Source organism: Netta rufina, assembly GCF_964035555.1.
Source record: "Netta rufina genome assembly, chromosome: 15".
Lineage (NCBI taxonomy): Eukaryota > Metazoa > Chordata > Aves > Anseriformes > Anatidae > Netta > Netta rufina.
The window spans coordinates 4749763-4771673 of record NC_140138.1 but is presented as its reverse complement, the minus strand read 5'-3'; the positions used below and the strand labels follow the sequence as shown (position 1 = coordinate 4771673).

Below are 21911 nucleotides of genomic sequence, written 5' to 3'. Positions count from 1 at the left end.
CTCAAGCTCACAAAATTTTCTTCAGTTTTCATGAAGATGTCCACCACAATGGAAAAAAAACAAACACTGCAAAACAGAAATTCAACCATAAGAACGGAGGAAAAAAAAAAGAAAAATAACAGAAAGGCAGCCGTGAGGGATAGACCCTCAAGTCTCTGGTGAAAACGCAAACCAAGTGGAACCAGTGGTGCACGTGAAAGTTCACCAGAACAGTCAAGTTAAAACAACAAAGAGCTGATCTCATGAAATTTAGCTGCTATAACTTGGAGCTCCACTTTAAGCTCTGATTTTCTAACAAATGACAAGTTCCTAGCACAGACCAGACCTTATGTCCGCTACTCCCTAAAATGTTGCCTGAGAATCCCAAACTGCTGGAGGCAGCATCCTAAAAGTACCATTAAAAAGTTAGTAAATACACACTGCCTTTCTTGTGATTATTTCCACAGTCATTTCATCTCTAACACACACATCTGCAAGTCAGAAGTGCAGAACTGTGTATTCAACCTAAACTGTTACACAAACCCACAATACTGTTAAAACAGAAAAGAACAGAGTGTTTAACAACAAGGGTGTTTAACAAGCTGCAAAATGTTTTGACTCAAAGTGTTGCACAGCAGATGGAGCTGCAAGTATGATGTATGAATAGCCACCTACATGTGAGAACTAAGTTAATAAACATCTATAATGCCTCTAATAAAGCAATTATCTCATGTAACTTTTCTTTCTAATACAAAAAGACACACTGAAGTTTAGTTTTGCAAACAGGAGTTCACAACAGAGCTGCTGAGTTTCACGTCGACCAAGAATGAAAAGAAAGAAACGTTACCAACTTGCAGGGCTCATTCAAACGTCACATCAAATTCTTCTTTTGACCAGTATCTAGAATTGTCATCTGTGTTCCTTTTAAGAGAGAAGGACAGGGATGCTAGGCATCTTCATCTGAGCATGGGGACCAAGGACAGGCGTATTATTTCAAAACAGATGAGGGACAGAAGAAAAGTCAGTTTGTTTCCAACCAAAATCCTACCAGAAGATCGTATCTACTATTACTCTGCTTCCCAACAGAAGCAGGACACTGCTCCCTCACCAGAAGCACTGCCCTGCAGGGGTTGTGCAGGCTGCCCTCCACCCTCACCATGTGTTTGGCTGACCAGCCAGCAGCAGAGGTGTCCCAGGAGCCGACCACCTTTACTTAGCTGAGGAGTAAGGTGGTTTTCTGTGTGAAACCTTTCCAGTCTCAACTCCACAGAAGAGTAGAAACATTTAGTGCTGAAATGGGTGACACAGACTAGGAACATTTACTGGTTTGCAAATAAAAAAAGAAACCTTTTTATTTTCCTACTCACTACAAGGTGATCAAAAAGAAATGTATGAGTAAGCCAGCAGAGCTCTTAAGTGTTTGACAATAAAATGTGCAAACTCTTTCCTTGTAGCTCACAAGTCCAAGACAATCCAAACTGATGCTGAATACTTTGACTTTTCTGTAGGACCTGAAAGCCACATGCAATTTATACTGGAGCGCTGTCCACACACCAGTACACTCCCCTGCCCCCAGCGTATTTTCTCTTTTCTGATTTTAGAATCATGGCAAACTGCATCTAACACACAGCAAAAAATCACTTATAAGACAGGACTGGCAAAAATCAAAGAACATTACCTGTTGGAATTTTTCAGAATTCAGATGCACCACCCCACAAGCATACCATTTTTAAGAAAATCACGCTTTATTAGGAAAAAAACACAACACCATCTTGATCATATACATACAGGTAACATGCCAGAAATATTATCATTTTAGGCACTAACTTGATTTCCAGTCATGATCTGTATGCTTAACACCAAGCAATTTTCCACTTTTAATCATCCTAACAAAAAAGGTGTAAATTCATGTGATGAGTTCTAAAAAAATACTACCATGTCAGACCTATTTAAAGCGCGATTAAGAACAAAATTGAAAAGGTCCTCACTAAGTATCCTTAAGTAGCAGCAGCCAGTTCCCTGGCAGGTCAGCCTATATTTCTCTCTCATTTATATTGCAAAGCCAAGGCATTCTAACACTCTTTGCAATTCTTGTGTTCTTAGAATTACTGCCTGGTTTTGACTATTCCTTATCATTAGTGATAAGTGTCACATCCAAATTTGCAAGCTGACCAGAGACCTCAGTCACCGATCCCCCAAAGAAGTTGTTTCCCTTCAACAGAAAGACTAGCTTTATGTCTTTAGGAGGAAACTATTCCAGCTTGCTTCCCAAGCAGCAGCAATGTTCATATTTACTCAAACAAAGACACAGGTGTATGTATGTGTGTATATATATATATTTTATTTTATTTTATTTTATTTTTTTTTTTAATGTATGTGTGTGTATATATTTTTAAGATGCTAATTTAAGCCAGTTGTGGTAAAGTGACTGAATTCTATGTTGAACAGATTTCGAGTACCCCCCTACCTGGATGAATTTCCGTTGATAATTCCAAAGGAGTTCAGAATTCCCATGCAAGTAAAACTCTTCTTTAACTACATACACTATTTCACATCAGTTCACACTCATCTCTTGCTATAACCTTCAGAAAATCGCTAGTTAAATGAGCAGCTACATTAAAAACAGTTTTCTTCAGTTAATTTGTCACAGTTAATATCACTGCAAAACAAACTTCGGTTTAACCCCAGTAGGCAGCTCAGCACCACACAGCTGCTCTCTCACTCCCCCACGTGGATGGGGGACGGAACTGGAAACGTTAACATGAAAAAATCCATGGTTTGACATAAATACTGTTTAATAGGTAAAGCAAAAGCTGCGTGCACAAGCAAAGCAAAACAAGGACTCATTCACTGCTTCCCCCTGGTGTTCAGCCATTTCCAGGACAGCTGGGACTCACCACGTGTAACGGCAACTCGGGAAGACAAACACCGTACCTCGGAACGTCCCTCCCACCTCCTCCTTTCCCCTAGCTTTTACTACTGTGCACAACACCGTGCGGTATGGAGCATGGCTTTGGTTAGCTGCACTCAGCAGTCCCGGCTGCGTCCCCTTCCCTTCCTACTCACCAGCAGGGCAGCATGAGAAACACAGATGACCTTGATGCTGTGTAACCACTGCACAGCAACATCTAGAACATCAGTGTGCTATCAATACTGTTTTCATCACAAATCCAAAACATAGCACAAGCTACTACGAAGAAAATTAACTCTATCCCAGACAAAGCCGGTAAAATATCCACCCCTCATTCCACACCATTTACATTATGCTCAGGTCCCACCTTATCCAGTATGTGCTCACTGATTAACTATCCTTCAACTTATACCCACGTATCGTTCCCTTAGTCTATGAACCACCCCTGTGAAACGTCCATAAACTACCCACAGAGTTGATTTAGTCTATGGCTTAGGTTCTAACTGTTCAGATGCTCATTTAGGACAGTGGAGGTGGCATGTTGCCAAAACCACTATGCACCAAAACCCAGAACTCTGGTTTCGGAATCTTTGGATTAAGATAGAAGGTTTTGTTTTTTTGTTTTATCATTCAGCTTTAAATGAGGGTTCTGAGAGAGTTCTACAATAATCTAGGCAGGTATACACCAACATAACGTATTTTTTACTTTGGCTATACTCAAAGGAAAAGGCCATCTTCATCTAATGACCTTTCACCTCGTTAAACAACATGAAAAATAGAACAAGTATGCCTTCATGTAGATGAGCATTAAGGTTATGAAATAATTGACCTAAACCAACCAAACTAAACCAAATGTAGAACAGACTTCCAAGAAGACAACCAGATGCTTCTAATGTAATGTATGCACACTCCCACGAGTCACGGGCTGGGACAGCTTTATCATAACATTCTTGTAATGCTAAAGAATCCAGTAGGCACAAGAATTTGAGTGATAGTGTACATATGGCAAGTGATATAAACATGATAGGACACGTAACATTTATAGTAAGTACAAATACTGTGAACTTTGGTTTCATTAATAACTCAGGAGAGATCCGATAAGTATGTTGTACTTCAATCCAAAAGCTAAGGCACTGATAGCCCCTCATGGGCAAGACATTGTGGGTCACCTCCTTGTCCCCTGCCTCACATGTATACATTCTGAATTCCGGCTTTTAAAGAGGGGGAGGTCACATCACATGGCACCTTCCTATCCTCAACCTGGCGAGCACAGAATAGCTTAAAATGCTAGCAGGATAATATGGCTCCGAGACCTATGTGGAACATTTTTAGAGGCTCAGACTAAATGCATCTTGTCTCTTTTCAGCTGAGACAGTTGCCCTAACTAGCATGATTTATGCAAACCAAACCCAAAGAACTACATTTCATAAACAGACTGTTTAAAGAAAAGTTCATGACAGAGGACTGTCTCACAAGTGTCCATAAATACATATAATAATGCGCAACTCAGGATAAGACAGAACAGTGTCCAAGTTCAGAAAACCCAAGGGGAATATGCATGACATCTGCAAATCAGCCACACAAAACAAGGTTAAATACCTCTTTGTCAGAATCTAAAACCTAAGCCATCAGTCCCGGAGAGCTGACAGTACCGTGCCACAGCCAGCTTCTCATGTACTCAGAAGATCAACATTAACCAGTTTCATAACAGAAGCAAAGAAGCTATGTCCTAAGTGCCAAAACAAAAACTTATTGAGGTAAGGCAAATCTGCGTGGAATTACTTTCTGAGAACTCAGTTCCAGCAGGATTTTTTCTTTAATAAACACTGGAAAAAAAAGGTCATTGTCCTTAGATAAGTATCTTCTATTTTCTCATGTCCCTGTCACGTTAGCTGATCAGCAATAATCTTCCACAATTCCTATACGAGAAAAAATATTTATAGTTAATTTCTCAGGCCAGCAGACTGTTATTTGATAATGTTAAACATGCACACTTTAACACAACTTTTAAGACACACTCTATGCTTTATAGTCAATCCAGCTCTCTAGTCTCTTACAATGACCACCAAATTGTCCTTGAGACAGAGCAACAGAACTGAGTCCTTTATTCCTGCAGCATGGATTTTATTATTATTATATTTTATAATAATAAGTAGTATAATTCAGGTAGTTTCTTAAAATTATTTCATTGGTCTACATAATTTTCTGCAGTATTTTGACTGAGAATCTTGCTCTTATCTTAGCCTGTGTTGACAAATGCTTCCAATAATGCCAATAAAGATACAACTGAAAAAGTACTTGATGTACCGAGGAATCAAGGTCCCACAAGTGCATGTTTTATACACACACACACACACTTCTCAATCCACTGTACAACAAAGATGAAAAACAGAGCACTTCATTTTTGTAGAATAAATCAGTATAAGCTTTGCCTGTCAAATAAAGATTAGCAATCAGACTATCATATACTCATCACCATGACATCTTGAATTGTGGCAGTGTACTTCACAATAAAAAAACACATGTGTGTTTTAAAAAATGCATCTATTTCAAAGACCAGTAGCAACCTTCCATAGAAAGTATGCAGGGAACGAGTTTACACATTTAGATATAACCTGTATTATATTTTTACACTTGTAAAAGTTGTTATAAATCATACGTGCAAAACTTGGTACCTGAAGGTGTAAGCACTAACTAGAAAAATAAATCAATCTCACAAAACAACTGTGGTCCCCAGAATCTTACTATGCACACGTACTGTAGTAGACAAAGCAATAGCACGTTGACTACATGGTAATAGATTTGCAATCCACTATAGGACTTGCAAATTCTCCCAAAAGGTCAGTTAATTTGTATCACTATAGAAGCTAGCAAGCTACTAGCTAGCCTGCACAATATTCATAAGAGAAGACAACTGAGGAAAAAAAAAATAGAGAGAGAGAACCATGAATGCTTGGAATGTAATTAGAAAACCAGAAATAATGTATGTGATACATTTCTGAATACCAGAAGTTTACTACTAATCAACTTCTTCACAGGTATTAGAATATTATTACCTTAACCCTGAGCTGAGAAAGGAATTATAAAAACTATAAAATGAAAGCTCTTTTACAAGCAAATAAATGAAAAGAGATATTGGTCCATTTTCTAGTCAATCGCAACACATGTATTTTACAAAGTAACGGAAATTGCACTCATTTCCTCAGAAGTTAAGAAACAATCTAAGCCATTGTATTGCTCCATAATAGCAAAGGGCACGTTATGTCAATTTAGTATAGATTATGTAAGCACGGACAAGAATTATTTTAAAATAATAAACAGCTAAATGGAAATAAGAAGGTAATATTTATTCTGCTGTTCTTACTTCATATTAAGTAAACAGCTAAAATCTAATTTGAGATTATTAGCCCAACACATTACATTTATTTTAATGAATGCCACTTACCAACTGCTCGATCCGTTCATAACTGAGAAACTGGCAGAAATCAGGCTTAATGGGCTCCACAATATATTTCATTTTTCCATCCTGGAGATTCTCCAGATCATTTAGAGTATTTCTAAAGTGGCTGTAGGCTTCGCATGTAATATCCATATGTCTTAAAGTGAAGTTCAGTCTGGCAACAAAATATTTAATTTAAAACCTTTCTCCTATACTGGTTTCTTAAAGAGCTATGTGACTTTCCTCAGCTAATGGCAAATGTGGGTCTTCTCAGTGTAATTAACTCTCACAGTCAAAGAAGTAACCCCTGCTGTCCCCAAAAAGCTGATGAGACATGCTATCAATAAGTCAGGAAGTTTTGGATGAAGCTCTCCATTGATTTTAGCACATTTTGCCTCAACAAAATCACTAATTTAGCTTCTTAGAGAAACGCTTTGCAACAAATCATATGAATAGCTACTGCTTACACATCTTTACACAAGGACTATGTATACATCACTTCATGAACGGACTACAACATGTGAGTACTCAAAAACATACAAAGATTCCTTAAAAGAAAACACAAGAGAAATTGTTATGGAGGGATGCAGGCTGGGAGATTATGTCCTCATTCTAAGCTCCTTCACTCTACTCGACACTTTAGTCCATGACCTCCTAAATACACAGCACACTTTACACACAGTACACACCAAGTACTGCAGATCAGACTAGCCAACTATTTGCACATATTTGCACCTTTATTTGCACAGAGGTTATCTATCTGATGCAAGACACAAGTAAGATCACAAAAGCCAAACTCTTCTGGAAGTAAAATTCTGAACTGATAAAAATTAAATAAGTATAAAACCAAATGCATTTACTGCAGCCTTGGATCAACCAATTCAATAATCATAAAACAACCTTCAAGTAAATCAGGGTTTTTTTCCAAATAAAGGTAAGCATGTAAAATTTTAGTGCTTCTTGGCAATACTTGCCTCTTTTCTATTGCTAGGAAAACTGTGCAAGATTTTTTCAAGTTGTGTGTGATTCTATACAGTGTTCTGAACAAGGCATCTGTCAGGTCATCATCATAGAACACTACAGGAAAAAGAGCACAGAGTATGTACATTTAAGAGTAGTACTTACTTAAATCTCAGGCATGAAACAACAACAAACCTTAATTAAATCATTCTAATCAAATAAGTCATCATTTGAGCTTTTTATAAGTCATTATTTTAGCTAAATCCCGAAGTATTATATTTTTAATGGCAACAACTGACCCTATATCAATATCCACTGCTGCTCTTTATGTCAGACGTTCTTAAAGATTTCTCTTCTGTCTATGGCAATCCCTTCCGTCAGGCAACTTACAAAACTTTAACAAAAACTCCCTCATCCTGGAAATATCTTACCACAAAGCTAAAAAAGGCATGATATCACAGTGTATAGGGCCACCTTTATTTAATAATAAGAATAAAAAAAGCAGTAAATTATACCACTATGAGCGTATCTCTTTGGAAGGCAGTTTTCCAGTATCTTTCAATATCATAACTAAAAATAATCCTCCTTTACTTAAATATTAAAAGAAGTTTTTCTATACAGATAAGCTAGCTCGTCTTTTTTCTTTCCATTAAGCAAGAATGGAAAATAAGTGAAAAATGTCCGAAGGGACACACTCTAAGGGTAAGTGCAATGCTTGAGACTTCTTTTCCACATTACAGTACACGTGATTTTGACCATCAATCTTTATTTGTATAGAGGTTATTTGATGAAAGACAAAGGTAGGACAACAACACTTAACTCTTTTTTTTCTGAAAGTCAATTTCATCACTTATATGTGATTATGTTCTCTGAGTAATTTATTTAGTTACAAAAAATTACCACATAAAACGAAAGAAAAGGTTAGTGGATGTTTTCAGTGTCTCTTCTCCCATTGCTAATTCAGATTGTAAATATAATTGTTTAAAAAAAAATAAAGACAAGAACATGTGGCAGAGGTTTGACAAATTACGTAGGGATCTGATCTGTTAGATTTAAAAAGCAAAATAGGCATGGTTATGTTATTTACTCGTGTTTGATGTAAAAAGCTTACTGTTTACATTTTCATACCATCAGCTGCCATTATCACAGTGCAGTGGTCATGCAGATCAGCAATCTCTTCTTCAGACCAGCTAAAAAGAGCTTCCGGATCTGTAACAACAAAGATGGCTTTGGTGTACAGGGTTAACTGGCTCAAGTGTTTGATAGACTTAAAAACAAACAAACAAACATTTTAACTCCTCTGCTCATCTGCTACTCAGCAAGCAGAGCATCCCACTACAGGGAAATCACAGCCTCCATTTGTTCCCTAAGTTCCCTGCAGTCCTTTGCTTTCTGTGCCATATGTCCAGTCCTCTCAGGATCAATTGGCACGAGTAAGTTTTCCTTGACATAAAAATTTACAACCAATTACTACCCTGTAGGAAGATCACAGATTTAACTAGAAAAATGCATTTTCATGCAAAATTTGATTAGGATTCCTGCTTAGTTATGCTTTCTAAAATTTAGACTTGGTTAAAATTTAGATGTTCTCTTTGATGGTCTAAAGATCACACAGCCTTTTAAACTAGCGGTATTAAATGCTATCATTTCATGAAAATTTCTAAGGTCCTAGAGAGGCTTTTGAAAGTGTAAAGGATGATTTTACTTCCCTACTTAGATGTTCTATTTTTCGAATCATTACATCGAACTACTACAGTTAAGTGATACCAAAACCTAAAAAGCAAAGCAGGATTCATACACCCAAGTGCTATAATTTTGTGTTGACCTTAAATTTCTTTTACAAAAGGTCTATATTTGTAACTACTAGACAGCTTTACTGATCTGCTTTACTACTTTTAATTGCACTTTTAAAATTACTCATATTAACTGCCTTTTTTTACTAAAAGTAGCAAACCGTATTCTCTTTCCAAATATGTAAAATATAAAACATTCATCCCTACATTTGGAAAAAAGATTTACACACCTTCAAGAGATCTTCTGTCCTCCCCCCCACCTTGCATCGTTTTGTATGCAAGCCATCATAAGCAACACAATACCATCACATCACAATCTGGATTATACAAATCCACGTCATTGTATTTGGATTTTGTTACCACCACATAATGACACACTGTATTTGCACTTCTGAATTTTGATCTCACTAAGCAAAGGACAACCACTATTCACCTATCCTCAACCTATCAGTAATCCTTTTCTTACTCATTAGCTAGCTGACTACATAAACAGTGAACTTTTCTTGATGGATTTGAGAGGAAAAAAAATCATCACAAAGGACCCGTTACAACTACCTACCAGTGCAGAATTCATCTTTCAGCCAGTCAAGTTCCTTTACTTTAATTTCTCCTCCTGTGGGTGAAGAAAGACCACAACAGTCACAAACAGCCCTTCAGCCAGTGCTGCAACAAGTGATAAAGACGTATTATGAGGACACATGAAACAAATAAGGTTGAACATCAAATCATTTACTTTACAAAACCAGTTACCCCTTACAAAAGGAATGTAAGATGAACTTAAAGATCAGAAACACCCCACTTTCTCTTCTACATATCTCAGCTGCTAAATACTTCTCAGAGTTCCACCTCTGTCATTTACACTCTGTTTACATGACCCTTGGCACCTAGACATCTGTGATCCACCAAGTACCTCAGTGAAACTAACACAATGACTAGAACCACAGCTTGTCTTAACTGCTGACCAAAGAAAGATCAAGTATTTTGCTCTTTTCCAAAGGAAGTTGTCCCATTATGGACCACATATAGATTTCTTCTATCTTTCTAAATGAGTGACTTTTAACCAAGACAGAAGTTTAATTTTACATGTAAACACGCCACATTGCCAATGACTTAAATTGATTAATCCCAAAGGAATTCCACAGGTAGGCAATAGTACAAGTATTGACTGCACAGCACTTACCTCCTGGCTCCATCAAATGTTTGTTTAATGCAACATTTTGTTCACACATGGCCAGAAGATCGTCACCAACATCTGGAAAGAAGCAGTGACAATATTCAAAATAAGATTATTTTACATGTGCTGCGTGTGTCCCTAACTTCTCAGACTAACTCTCTAAATTTCTGTCAAGCTCATGAGATTACGGAAAATTCAGAGCAACTCTCTCCCTTGATAACTGCTTCCCTAGCATTCTTCTTGCTTGTGTCTTTCAGTACTAAGCTCTGAGTCATCCTTGAATAACGACATTAGGTTGCTGTACTTTAACAGGCAATCTATCCTTAACTCACAGCAACATATTGTTTTTTAAAACGCTTGCACCTAGAAATATTACTGCTTTTTCATCCTGTTGTGAAAGTTATTGCTACTTTTCAATAAACACAATTTTATACACATTGATAACAAATTATTAATTAAAAAAAGAATAGATGAGGATGAAAATCCCAGGATGAAAATACTGCTTTGTGGAGTTTCATGAAAATATTTCATTAAAAGCAAGTGCCTTACCTGTGCAATAAACTCTGCTGGCAACTGTTCCCATGATAATGCTTGTAACTCCAGTGCCAGCTCCAAGCTCTAGTACTGTGCAACACCTGAACATGTCCCGTTTAAACAGAATGTAGTCAGCAAGAAGAAAAGCTGCACGCCAGACCTTCAGATAAGAGATGCAGTTACACTGAGCACATTCTGAAGCACAATCCATGAACAGCAAGATAATACAAGGTACAATACCTACTTGTTTTCCAACATCTTCTAAGGGGGTTGCCATAGTATGCTCTGTGAAAATGGAGGAGGAGCAGAAATAATTGTTTTAAAACATTTTTCAAATCAAGCTCCATAGGAAGTAGCAAATTTGAAAAGTCAGTTCATGCTTCCCTTTTAAATCTAGAACTAACCACTGTTCATTTTAAATAGTAATGCTAGATAATGCTGAAGACCCCACTCTAGTCAAGTAGAAACATTCCCCTATGGTATACTACTGCCCAAATCACTTCTGGAGAAAAGCAGTTTGTTTTTAAAATACTTACAATATCACAGTATTACATTTGGTTTATTATCTCCTTTCACGTAACTACTTTTGTTTAATTTATAAGAGCTATTTTTCTTTTGTTTTACCCAAACAGATACTTATCCCATTTCTCCTTGAACATAAGCTTACTATTTACCTATTTTAACAACATCAGTGCAAGTGCATTCTTGTTCTTCGTCTTCAAAAGCATCTTCTTTCCCTTTCATCAGAATTACAGGATATACCCTATCCCTTGAAAGATCCTCCGCCTCTAAATCAGAAGTGCTTCGAGGTCTTCTGACCACTTCCAAGTCTCCATCATCATCCAGCAGAGCTTCTAGTCCTTCAGTATTCGATTCCCTTTCATTTTTTAGATTATTCCTGTCCTTGTCACACTGTTCATCTCCACTGCTGTACTGGTGTTCCCTTTCAGCTGTAGCTTCTCTTCCAGATTTCTCAGATGCTGAATCATCTGTGTTCCAAAGGAGTTTGAAATACGACAGGAATACTGCAAGAACATGGAGCAGGAGGAGGAAGAATTTGAAGATTAGCACTAGGTAAGAACAGAATCTGTAGGCCAATTTCCAGATGCATGACATTTTGATGTGCATTTCACATATTATAAAAATATAGAAGATTGCAAATCATACAGGTATATTGAAATACAGTTCTATTTGCTAGGAAGAAATATGTCTGCTACTAATTTCTGTCACAGTAGGAATAAATGAAGCACTTCCACAGTCTGCTGGTTGACTCAACATCTACTCAGTCAAGTTTATGTTTTCACCTGATATAATAACACCTCTTTTAGCAACTGGGAAAAGGAATGCTTTTTTTACATCCTTCAAGAGAACTTCTGCTGAGACAAGCTTAAACCAAGTTGAAAGAAAAATTAATATCATAAATTACAATTTGTATCTTTATGTTGATTTAATTCCTGTTTTAAAAGAAACTAACATGTTCTAGTAAAAAGTAAACAGAATTTCTTTTACTATTTAAAAAATCTTTTGAGATTCACCTAACTTCCTACCTTGAAATCAGCTTAAAGCAGAATGAGACAGCACAAATAGGCAACCTGTCTTGTATCAGCTCAGGCTGAACATACTGACATGCTATCACTTTTTTTTTTTTTTAAGCAAGAACATGACCAGTGAAAAAGGTCAATACCAGCAGGATTCTAAGAATTTCTTACAATTGTGTTTATTCTTATCAAAGGGAAACCAATTGCCACTATTGCTTTCAACAGCTCGACAGTGTATGAAGTTCTATTGTCACATTTGTTAAGCTAAAGCTGTCACACTGCTATCCAGTTCTGACCTGGAAAATTCCTTTATTTCAGAGTACACAGCACTGACTCTCATTTTGTTGTGTTGAAAGGATCTTCACATCAAGAAGAATCACAGCAAATGAATGCTAGTCATTGTGACAACACATCACAGCATTAACTACCTGATTTTGACCTGATCAAGGTCATAATTAGTTTCTACTTCCTTGGAAAGCCTTTTGACCCTCTTGTCTCTTATACTTTTTTTTTTTTTTTTTTTTACATTAGCATGCACTAGAATAACTGCAAGATTTTTTTATTTGTAAAGTCTCAACTAGGTTAACACTTTTGTCACAGCACAAGAGATACTTTTCTGCAGAACATTTTAGTAACAGCTTCAAAGTCATTTTCCCTGACAACCTTACAGAAGCCCACAAACTGGCAGAGCCATTCATTTGTCAATTCATTTTCACTACGGCCTTGACTCTTCAAATTATACAAGCCATTGCTAATGTGAGTCCATTGCTATACTGAGCTTTGTCAATGCTTTTTTTTAAAAAAACAAACAAGCAAATAAGCAAACAAACAAATAAATAAATAAGCTGTTAGGTTCCTCTGGAACAAATGGTAAATCATCACTTAAAAATTTTATAGAAATCATGAATAATTATCTTTTTATTTTAAGTGATAATATTTAAAACCAATAGCTTCTCAGCTTTGGTCTACATGTAAGAAACATCCTAACTTTTTAACATGATTCCCAAGGTGCTGTCCTGAGATTACAGATAAATAAAATTAAGCCGTCGTGAAGGTTAATGTGGTTACTTCTTCTCAGAAAGTAACTTGTGTTTTTTTTTTAAGATGGGTTGTCTACAAATTCCACATTAATAGTTTTAATTTATGTATTTAATTTCACAAGGACAATCCAGTTAGCCCTCTTCCTAAAGACTGAGCAGGAAGCAATTCTGCTTCTAGCCGGAGCAAAATATGTACTGATTACTATCAACCATTCAAAAGAGGATTCAGCCATTACAAAGATATTCAAATATACTTAAAATACAGTTCCATCAGTCTAAATACACATTACCTGGTTGTCCAACTGCATTCAACCGTACCATGAGATGTCTCTTGTTCGGACAGTGTATGTGAACGTCAGAAAGCACAGTGTCACTTTTGAACGTGAGGCTATCCATCTCCTTCTCTGTCACATCTCCCATGATACGCTGGTGAGAGGCACATTTACAGTAACCAGTTTCCTGTGCTGTGCTGTCACGAAGAGACCCAATAGTTTCTGTCAGCAGGCATCAGGCAGCAGCTCTGCTCGGTGAGACAACCTCACGACGCAGGTGCTGAGAAGAGCTCATGCAAGCTGCAGTTGTGCAAGCTCCCCCATGCTCCAATACGACACCAAGTTGTGAATCTGGATATTCAACCTAAAACCAAATACAGACAGCTTTTAGTTATATAGTGTTGTTCCAGCAGCATTTTAGAAGGTTAAAATATGGTTTCACTGGACTATAAAGTTGCAATGCTTCAATGTTCTCGTTAGCAATGTTCCACTGTACCAACTGTCACCTGCAGCCTGCTGGCAGATACCACGTACTTTAGGTAGTAGAGCTGCTAATTAGCTAGTCTTAAATACTAACAAACCCGTGAAAAAGGAAGTGTTATTGCAAATGTACAGTTTGACAAAGCCAAGTCTTCACTGAAATGATTTGAGCGCATAGCTTGCCACTCAGCAGGTAAGGCACCCTGCCTGCCATCCCCGCTCTGTATTTCCCCCCAGAAAACAAACGACCGAAGCCGCCCTCGTTCCCTCACACCCACAGCTCCGCTGGGGCACGAGCGGGTGACTGACCCCCCGGGAACACGGGGCGAGAGGCGCCGTTTATTCCCCACACGCCCCAAACCGGGCGTTTTGCGGGGGGCTCGCGAAGCGCCGCCGAGCCGCAGACGCCAACCCAGAACCGCGTCCCACGCCCGGAGGCCGCAGGCTCGGCCCTCACGCGCCCCCCGCTACCTCCCGCAGCCCGGGCCCCGCCGCCATGGCGGAGCCGCCGGCCCCTTCCGGCGCGCAGCTGACGCGAGGCCGCCGCGGCGCTGAGGAAACGCCGGGGCCGTTCGTGCCCGCTCCCGAGCCCTGCGCAGCTCCTCACAGCAAACGCTGAGGTGGCTTCGCGCTGAGGTTCTGTAATTAGCGCTAAGCCCGAGGTGAGGTGCGGCACGCTGGCAAAAGGAGACGCCAGCGGCTAAGTTCTGTCAGTCCCTAAAGCAGCCCCAGCGCTTAGGCAGTGAACCCACGCTCCCCACTGCCGCTAGTTACTTGGCTCAGAGCTACGCTGCCTCGCTTCATACCCAGTTCCATGCAAAACTTCAAAACACGCCAGCACAGAACAAAACCAAAGGGGCAAGCGGGCAGAGCGCTTTGTAGCTGGAGAGTGTCAGAGCTGCTGCTGCCGCAGTGGAGTTAGATGGAGCAACAGCGGCAGCCGTGCACTGACTGGGGGCAGGAGCTTTGCTTAATCCCAAAGTTTTCACCAGGTGTAATGAGCCAGGTAAAATAAAGAAGCCCGAGTCTGGTGTTGAGCAGGAACACTGTGCCAGAGCACTTGGGGAAACTAGTAAGAGATGTAGGCAACTTGTAGCGTTAGGCACCCGCTGACTAGCAGCTTCTATTACCCACACCTCGGGTCTAAGGGTCCGGGGCAGGCACAGCAGGGCCCGGGACAGGCTGCTCTCACCTGGCAGCCTGTGGGTGCCATGTGCTGTGGTGGCCGGGCTGACCACCCCTCTGGTTCCCGGTCTCTGTGCAGCATCAGGCATAGCTATGCTCTAACTCCTATCTGGATTCTAGCTCAGTTCCTCTTCAAGGGCTAGTCAAGCTGTTCCTATCTTAACTGCTGGAGGACGTGTCTCAAAAGCAGACATTTACATATCAATTACTTGCTATATGATACTATATACTATGATAGAGTTGCTACGCATGATCCTTGTATTTTTCTTGAGTGGATGCTCGTAGCGAAGAAAGATTTTAAATCAATACTCTTAGAAAAAACTTGGAATGTAATGCAAAGTCTGTATTTTTAGACGTCTTTCTGTTTCTTGTTATTTGCATCTATTTATAAAGACTAAGAATTATTAAGAGAGTGTAGCAATCTTTCCCTGTATTTACAGTCTAAGTGGTAATGAAATGGAAAACACAGTGAGCCATTCAGATCTCTCCTTGGAGTGTCTGTGGGTGAATATCTGACAAAATGCTTCGGAGATTTGTTTTCCTTTTGTCTGGCTCCTGTGAAAGACCAGAATATTATTTGCTTCCTGTGGTGATACTCTGCCAGTTAAGTTATTACTGCAGTCTCTCTCTGCTGGCATATTCTCCACTGCTATAAAGCACTAACAACATGCAGACAAAGCAGATATTTGTCACAAAATCTTACCAGTTTGTAGTAAGAGATGCTTTACTGGTGTGCAGACAAAGTTTGTAGTTTGCAGTTAAAAAGTTAGGCAATTCACTCCATTACACAGGTGTTTTAAACACAAGAGCATATTGTATGACAAATGGAGCTGTTATAATTTATTTTCTAAAAAATGCAATTACCTTGTTTCACATAGATAATATCATTAGGCAAAGCAGGAATAGCTAATGGCTGTAGAAGATCTTAAAGGAGCCAGTGTGGTTGCAGACATTCTAATGCAGTTGACAGCTAGCTGACAATCTAGCTGTGCAGATGCAGTTTCTGGACTACACACAAGAGGGCTTTAGCAACAAGGCAGTCCATGGATGAGTAGGAGCTGTGGGCTGGTAACAGCTGCAGGGATACACCTAAAAAGAGGAAAGCTTCAGACCAAGAAATGCCTGTGAAGCTCTGAAGGGATGCCTCACAGCAGAAGGCAGATGGGTTCAACACTCATCCTCCCTCTCCACTGCAGCATAAAGGTTATGAGGACACGCCGAGAAGTGAGATTTTGGCTGTGTGCACTTCTGGAAGCAATGCAGATGTGTAGTAATAACTTAGTGACCTCAACAACTCCTTGAAGTTGGTAAAGGTATTTAGTTTATAAAAACTTTACCTTTTCTGAGAGGTGTGGGAGGGAAAGCAAAGTCTGGGCTGGCCACATCTGGTGACAGAAAAATTAAAGTCATGTTTCTTCTTACATTTTCCCAGCTCTGGCTTGTAATTTCTACTCCCAGCAGGACAGCTACAGTCGCTGAACTCACTACAGTCATCACTCAGAATGGCCCAACCAAAATGACCTCATCTGCATCCACTCAAAACTTCTGGCTCCCGCTTCCTCCCAGTGCTGTACTTTGCCCCTGACCAGGCTACTCCTGCCAGAAGCAAAATGAAAACTAGCTGCCTTTAATTTCAATTGCCATTCTCTGTTCTTAGTCATGAACTGCTGGTGTGGAACAGCAGCATGAGTGACAATGAAACGCTGGTGAAGACAGTGCATGAAGCTCACAGGCCAAAGATGCACTGTCCCTTTCATAGGGATTATACTTGTTTTTCCTGTGTCTTAAAAATAAAAATCTTCTCTCTTTAGTAACATTGTTTGCATCTTCCCTCACCATTTTCATGGCAGTGTCTAACAAGGAATCTCTTCAATTTTCAGTTGCTACAACTTTGCACTTCAATTGCACTTCAATTTTATGTCTTCCTCGCAGCCCCATGAACTAGGAGTTTGCTTACAGAAGGCAACCCCAGAGCATCCCATTTTCGCCCAAACCTTTCATGGCCCGTAGGACTGATAGGACAATGTCCTTGCAGGATGCCTTTTGAAACACCAGCACTGCTGCATGAGGTTCAGAGAAGAGGAAAACCAGAGACAGCCCTGAAAAATATGTATCACGGGACAAATCTAATTGCTTAGCAATGTGTAAGAGAACAGAGCTGATTCTAAGACAGAAATAACCAGACGAATTATCATTACAAATAAATCTATCTGATCTTGTACTGTTCAGTAGTTTATCCCTGATGGCTGATGGTATCTTTCCAGTACTTACTGTACTGTCTCTTTGCTTGTCTTCTTTTCTTTCATTACATGCTTAGCAGACAGAAACACATTCAGTGCTTTCATCGGGTCAGTAAAAACAAAAAATAAAACCAAAACCAAACTGAAGGCTGTCAGGAAGAAGAAATACATCGGCCCCCATCCTTTCAATCCTACTATACCAGTGCTGTTGAAAGGAGATACGTGGAATTAGTTTTCACTACTTGTTTACATCAAACACAGCCAACTTAAACGTGCACCGTAGAATGCACAGCAAAGAGAGGATAAATTATTCAGCATGTAAGAGCTATACACAAAAAAAGCACTCAAAGTAGCTGTATCTTATCTGTGCCTAAGCTTTTACTAGATCCCTAACAAATATCTGCTTAGACAAACATGGCTTGAAAAATCATCAGTCCAGTGGAAAGAGAAAAGGAGTAACAAATGGGTCAGAGAATAGTGTGATGCTCATCGTGTGTGGTCTTTATTGTCTCTGCCTCCTACCCACTATGCATCCACCTGAGATGCAAACCTTCCCTGACTGAAGGCTTAGTGTTTGGTTTCCATAATCTTGTATGTATTAATCAATTTAATTCAGATGTCTCCAGGCCTAGCCCCGAAGCAGGTAACGCTGCGTGTCACAGCACATACCACCTGCTCTCTATCTGCCCCATTGTTCCCGCTGCAGTGCAGCCAAGACTCTCAGTTTAGCCTATATGAATTTTTTCATCATAAGATAATGTCACCTTGATACCTATTTCATTCTACCAGATTTATCAATTCTGAACTTTCTCTTTATGAACATTTCACGTCCATCTCTTTCTAGCAGCTGTTAGCTTATCTGTTTGAACTAGTAGTATAAACAAGTGCAAAGGCATATTTCATTTTAAATACAAATTACAGTGCAAATGAATGGAAAATGCATTTGTATTTTTTACTGGGGAAGCTGAAGGAATAACAAAGCCAAAGCAATAAATAAGTGAAGCTGTCCATAAACTTAACAATATGCCTATGATAAAGCATTTGCACAAAACAAAACTATCCCAACACCAAAAATAAAATCAGAACAAAGAAGAATCAAATTAATTCAGTCTAGTTTGGCCCGATGTGGAGCTCAAGGACAACTATGAACCTGCTAATGGCCTGTCTAATGGACTTGATTCTAAGCCTAAAGACATCATAAAAGGAAACAGAGGCATTTATGCTTTCAGAAATAAAAAGTCATCTTCCAGCTGCTTTCTCAATTTAAGTTAATCACGCATGAAAAATATTTAAAAACAAATTCAACTGAACCACATCAATTTACAAAGCAAAACAGTACTTCTTCATTAGAAATGTAAAAGCAAGATTCTTACTTTGATATTCCTGGTTGAAAAGATTCTTGAAATACCATCACACCAAAAGAAAGGATTTTGCTAGCGTGCCTGTCAGATGAAGAATAGCTGAAGTGACACACTGTGATTTTGCAGTACCGCGACTATGGCTAGTAGAAAAGCCTGCAATGGGAGGAATAATAGAAAATTCCAAGTTCTGCGGATTCAGGGAAAGTGAAACTTCAGCTAATACACTGTTTGTGAATGCTGTTGTTATGGAGCTGAAGCAGAGCCAGAAGATAGAGAAGCGATCCTTCCCTCAGCTCAGTGAGTGCTGCACCCCGTGCTGGGACCCCAGTATGAGAGAGACCTGGGCACACTGGACAGAGTCCAGTGAAGGGCCACACAGACGATGGAGGGACGGGAACCTCTCCTGTGAGGAGAGGCTGACTGAGCTGGGCCTGCTCAGCCTGGAGGACTGGAGGCTCGGGGATCTCTCGCAGGGTGCACAGAGCCAGGCTCTGCTCAGCGGTGCCCAGGGCCAGGCCCAGAGGCAGTGGGCACAGACTGGAGCACAGGAGGCTCCCTCTGAGCACCAGGAGGCACTTCTGTACCAGGCAGATGATAGAGCCCTGGCACAGGCTGCCCACACAGAGACTGCAATCTAAACTCCTTCTGTTGGGACAGATGGGCTCTTTCTGTTTAGCGTGCCATGCCTTTGTGTTGTGCCCTGATACCCAGTCTTCCTGAACTTACTTGTCCATGCCAGGCCTGTCCCTGTTCAGTGTTTCAGGTTATCAGCACCTGTTGTACCAGCTTAAAAGCTACACAACTTCTGCTTCGCATGCTAAATAAATCCCTGATTGATTAAGTAACACAAACTTCCGTTTTTACTTTGTGTTTTCTACAATTTCCAGTAGATCAAATTGTGTTTCTCAGGGTTTTATGCAGCACTTTGTGTGTGGTCACATCAGCATTCAACCCAGTGCTGCACAAATTCATCTCCAGAGCACACAATTTGCAAGAGGAGAGAAATGAGGAAGGCTGTTGTTTTTTATTATCAATACTCGTATCTTTTATGTCTGGCATCTTTCATGAGTAACTGAGTGATTTGAGGCTCAAGACTACTTTTTTTTTTTTTTTTTTAATATGTTTAAATACAGCATTTAAGCTGGGATGCACCATGGGGCAACAGTGCTGCTATCTCTGGGGACTGAGGTGAGTTGGAGGCCTTACTACAAACTGGGAGAAGTGACATATAAAAACAGCATTGAGGTTTGGGTCATTTACAGTGCTGGAGATCAAAAATGAAAGAAGAAAATGTTGGAAAAATTTATATTCAATACAACAACAAGGAGATCATTTTCAGATATTGTTAGGCAGGATTAGAAGTAGAGTGCCTAAACCAGGAGCTTTTCTTTCACATACTTGAGCTAACACTTTGTACGTTCAGAGCAATGGATTAACTGTCCGGCATGCTTACAGTTACCATCTGTCTATTCAAAGAAAGGCTAGATAAAAAAGGTATTTTTGGGGGGCTTTAAGGACTTCAAAAAGGATGAGATGTGACTAATCTCTTTATTGAGCGTTTTGTACTGCCTGAAAACAGAGAAGTATTTGGAAAATCTTAACTACAAAGCTTACCTAAACCAGCCTCTTGAGATTCTTTAGTTCAGTCTTTTTCATGGCATCACCAAGCATAAGCATGGATAACCAAAGCCTTCCCACATTCCATTCTCACACAGTGAAAGCAGGAAGGCTTGAGACTCAAGTTCACCCCAGTCCAAAGGAAGATGCCTAAGCATGATGTGACTAAATTCAGAAGCACACAGGTTTCTCCTTTGGGAAAGCACTGTGATGTAAACTAACATGGCACACTTCTTCAAGGTCCTGGCAGACCTATCCTCTTAGGGCATTGTGCAAATAAAAGCATATATCCTGTTGGGATCGAAGTGCTGCTCCCTGCAATGGGAAGCCTTGAACAGCATAACTTGACTTCTACCTTCACAGTGTACTTCCAACAAATAATTCCACAGTCACGCTTCTGGAAGACTTTAGTCTCATTTAGGTTTTGATCATGGAATTACTATTGATGTACACACATTTGAAGTTATATGCTTTTTTTTGGAATGTTTTATTGACCCAGAGCCTATGGGATATGTGAATCAGTAACTAGAAAGATGATGTTCCCCCCCACCCCCCCAAAAAAAAAAAAAAAAAGAAAAAAAGTTTAGAAACCTATATTCTTGCTTGGTAAGAGATCTCTGTAGAGATACTATTAGTCTACCTCCATTTAGACATGGATGATGCTGTCTCTGCACAGACAGAAGATTCTTCCCTAGCAGACAGTAAGCAAAATGATAGGTGATGCTACAGAATTTTTTGTTGCTGCAATTTTCAGAATAAAATTGCTAGAATCTGTTGCAGATGAGATCACGGGATACAATCTGTGCAGCACTACAGAATTTTCAAGCAGATGAGGATGCCACGGTCAGCTGGCTCAGAATGAGTTACCTACCCTTCCTACTGTAACCTCAGTAACTAGTTTTTCAACAGAACAATTTGCAGCAAGACTTGAAAAAAAATTAATTGGTTGCAATAATCTGTGCTGGGTACTTCAGCCACGTCCCTCATGTAATTACCCTTTTAATTCAATACCACATAACTACACTATGGGTTCTTTGGCAGACCAGGTAATACTGAGTAGGCGTGAGGACATTGTGATGTATTCTCAGGGATGTATTCCCTGTATTCTCTTGTCAAAGATACAATTCTGACTGGCCTGCCCTCTAAATTCACTGCAGGCTGAGGCTGTTCAAAAAAATGAATGTGTACAACTGCATGAAAAAGATTAAATCTGAGAAGTAATGGTCAAACCTCAGATCAATCAGACAAAAGCTAGTAATTTCAAAGGACACTAACTCTAAAAATTGTAATACCATACATTGCCTTTTAGCTTTTCTCTTTTTAATCACAGAGAAGTAATTGCAGTAACCTTTTAATAGCTTAAAACAATAATAAATTTCAGAATCCAA

The 21911-nt window shown here is 39.5% G+C and overlaps 1 protein-coding gene across 2 annotated transcripts; it reads right to left on the bottom strand.

The window, feature by feature from the left end:
- Positions 1-1237: 1237 nt before the first annotated feature.
- On the bottom strand, positions 1238-14640 carry METTL22 (methyltransferase 22, Kin17 lysine). 2 transcript variants are annotated; one of them, XM_084296104.1, is made up of 11 exons: positions 14592-14640; positions 13659-14004; positions 11465-11815; positions 11035-11075; positions 10806-10950; positions 10263-10334; positions 9642-9695; positions 8418-8498; positions 7304-7406; positions 6336-6504; positions 1238-4809 (listed from the first exon to the last, which is right to left on the bottom strand). In XM_084296104.1, the coding sequence occupies exons 2-11, from the start codon at positions 13786-13788 to the stop codon at positions 4774-4776; spliced, it is 1182 nt and encodes a 393-aa protein (XP_084152230.1). In that variant the 5' UTR covers positions 13789-14004; positions 14592-14640; the 3' UTR covers positions 1238-4773. The 2 variants fall into 2 exon arrangements, with proteins under 2 accessions (XP_084152230.1, XP_084152231.1); XM_084296105.1 differs by lacking the exon at positions 14592-14640 and adding an exon at positions 14430-14570.
- Between the last annotated feature and the right edge of the window lie 7271 nt (positions 14641-21911).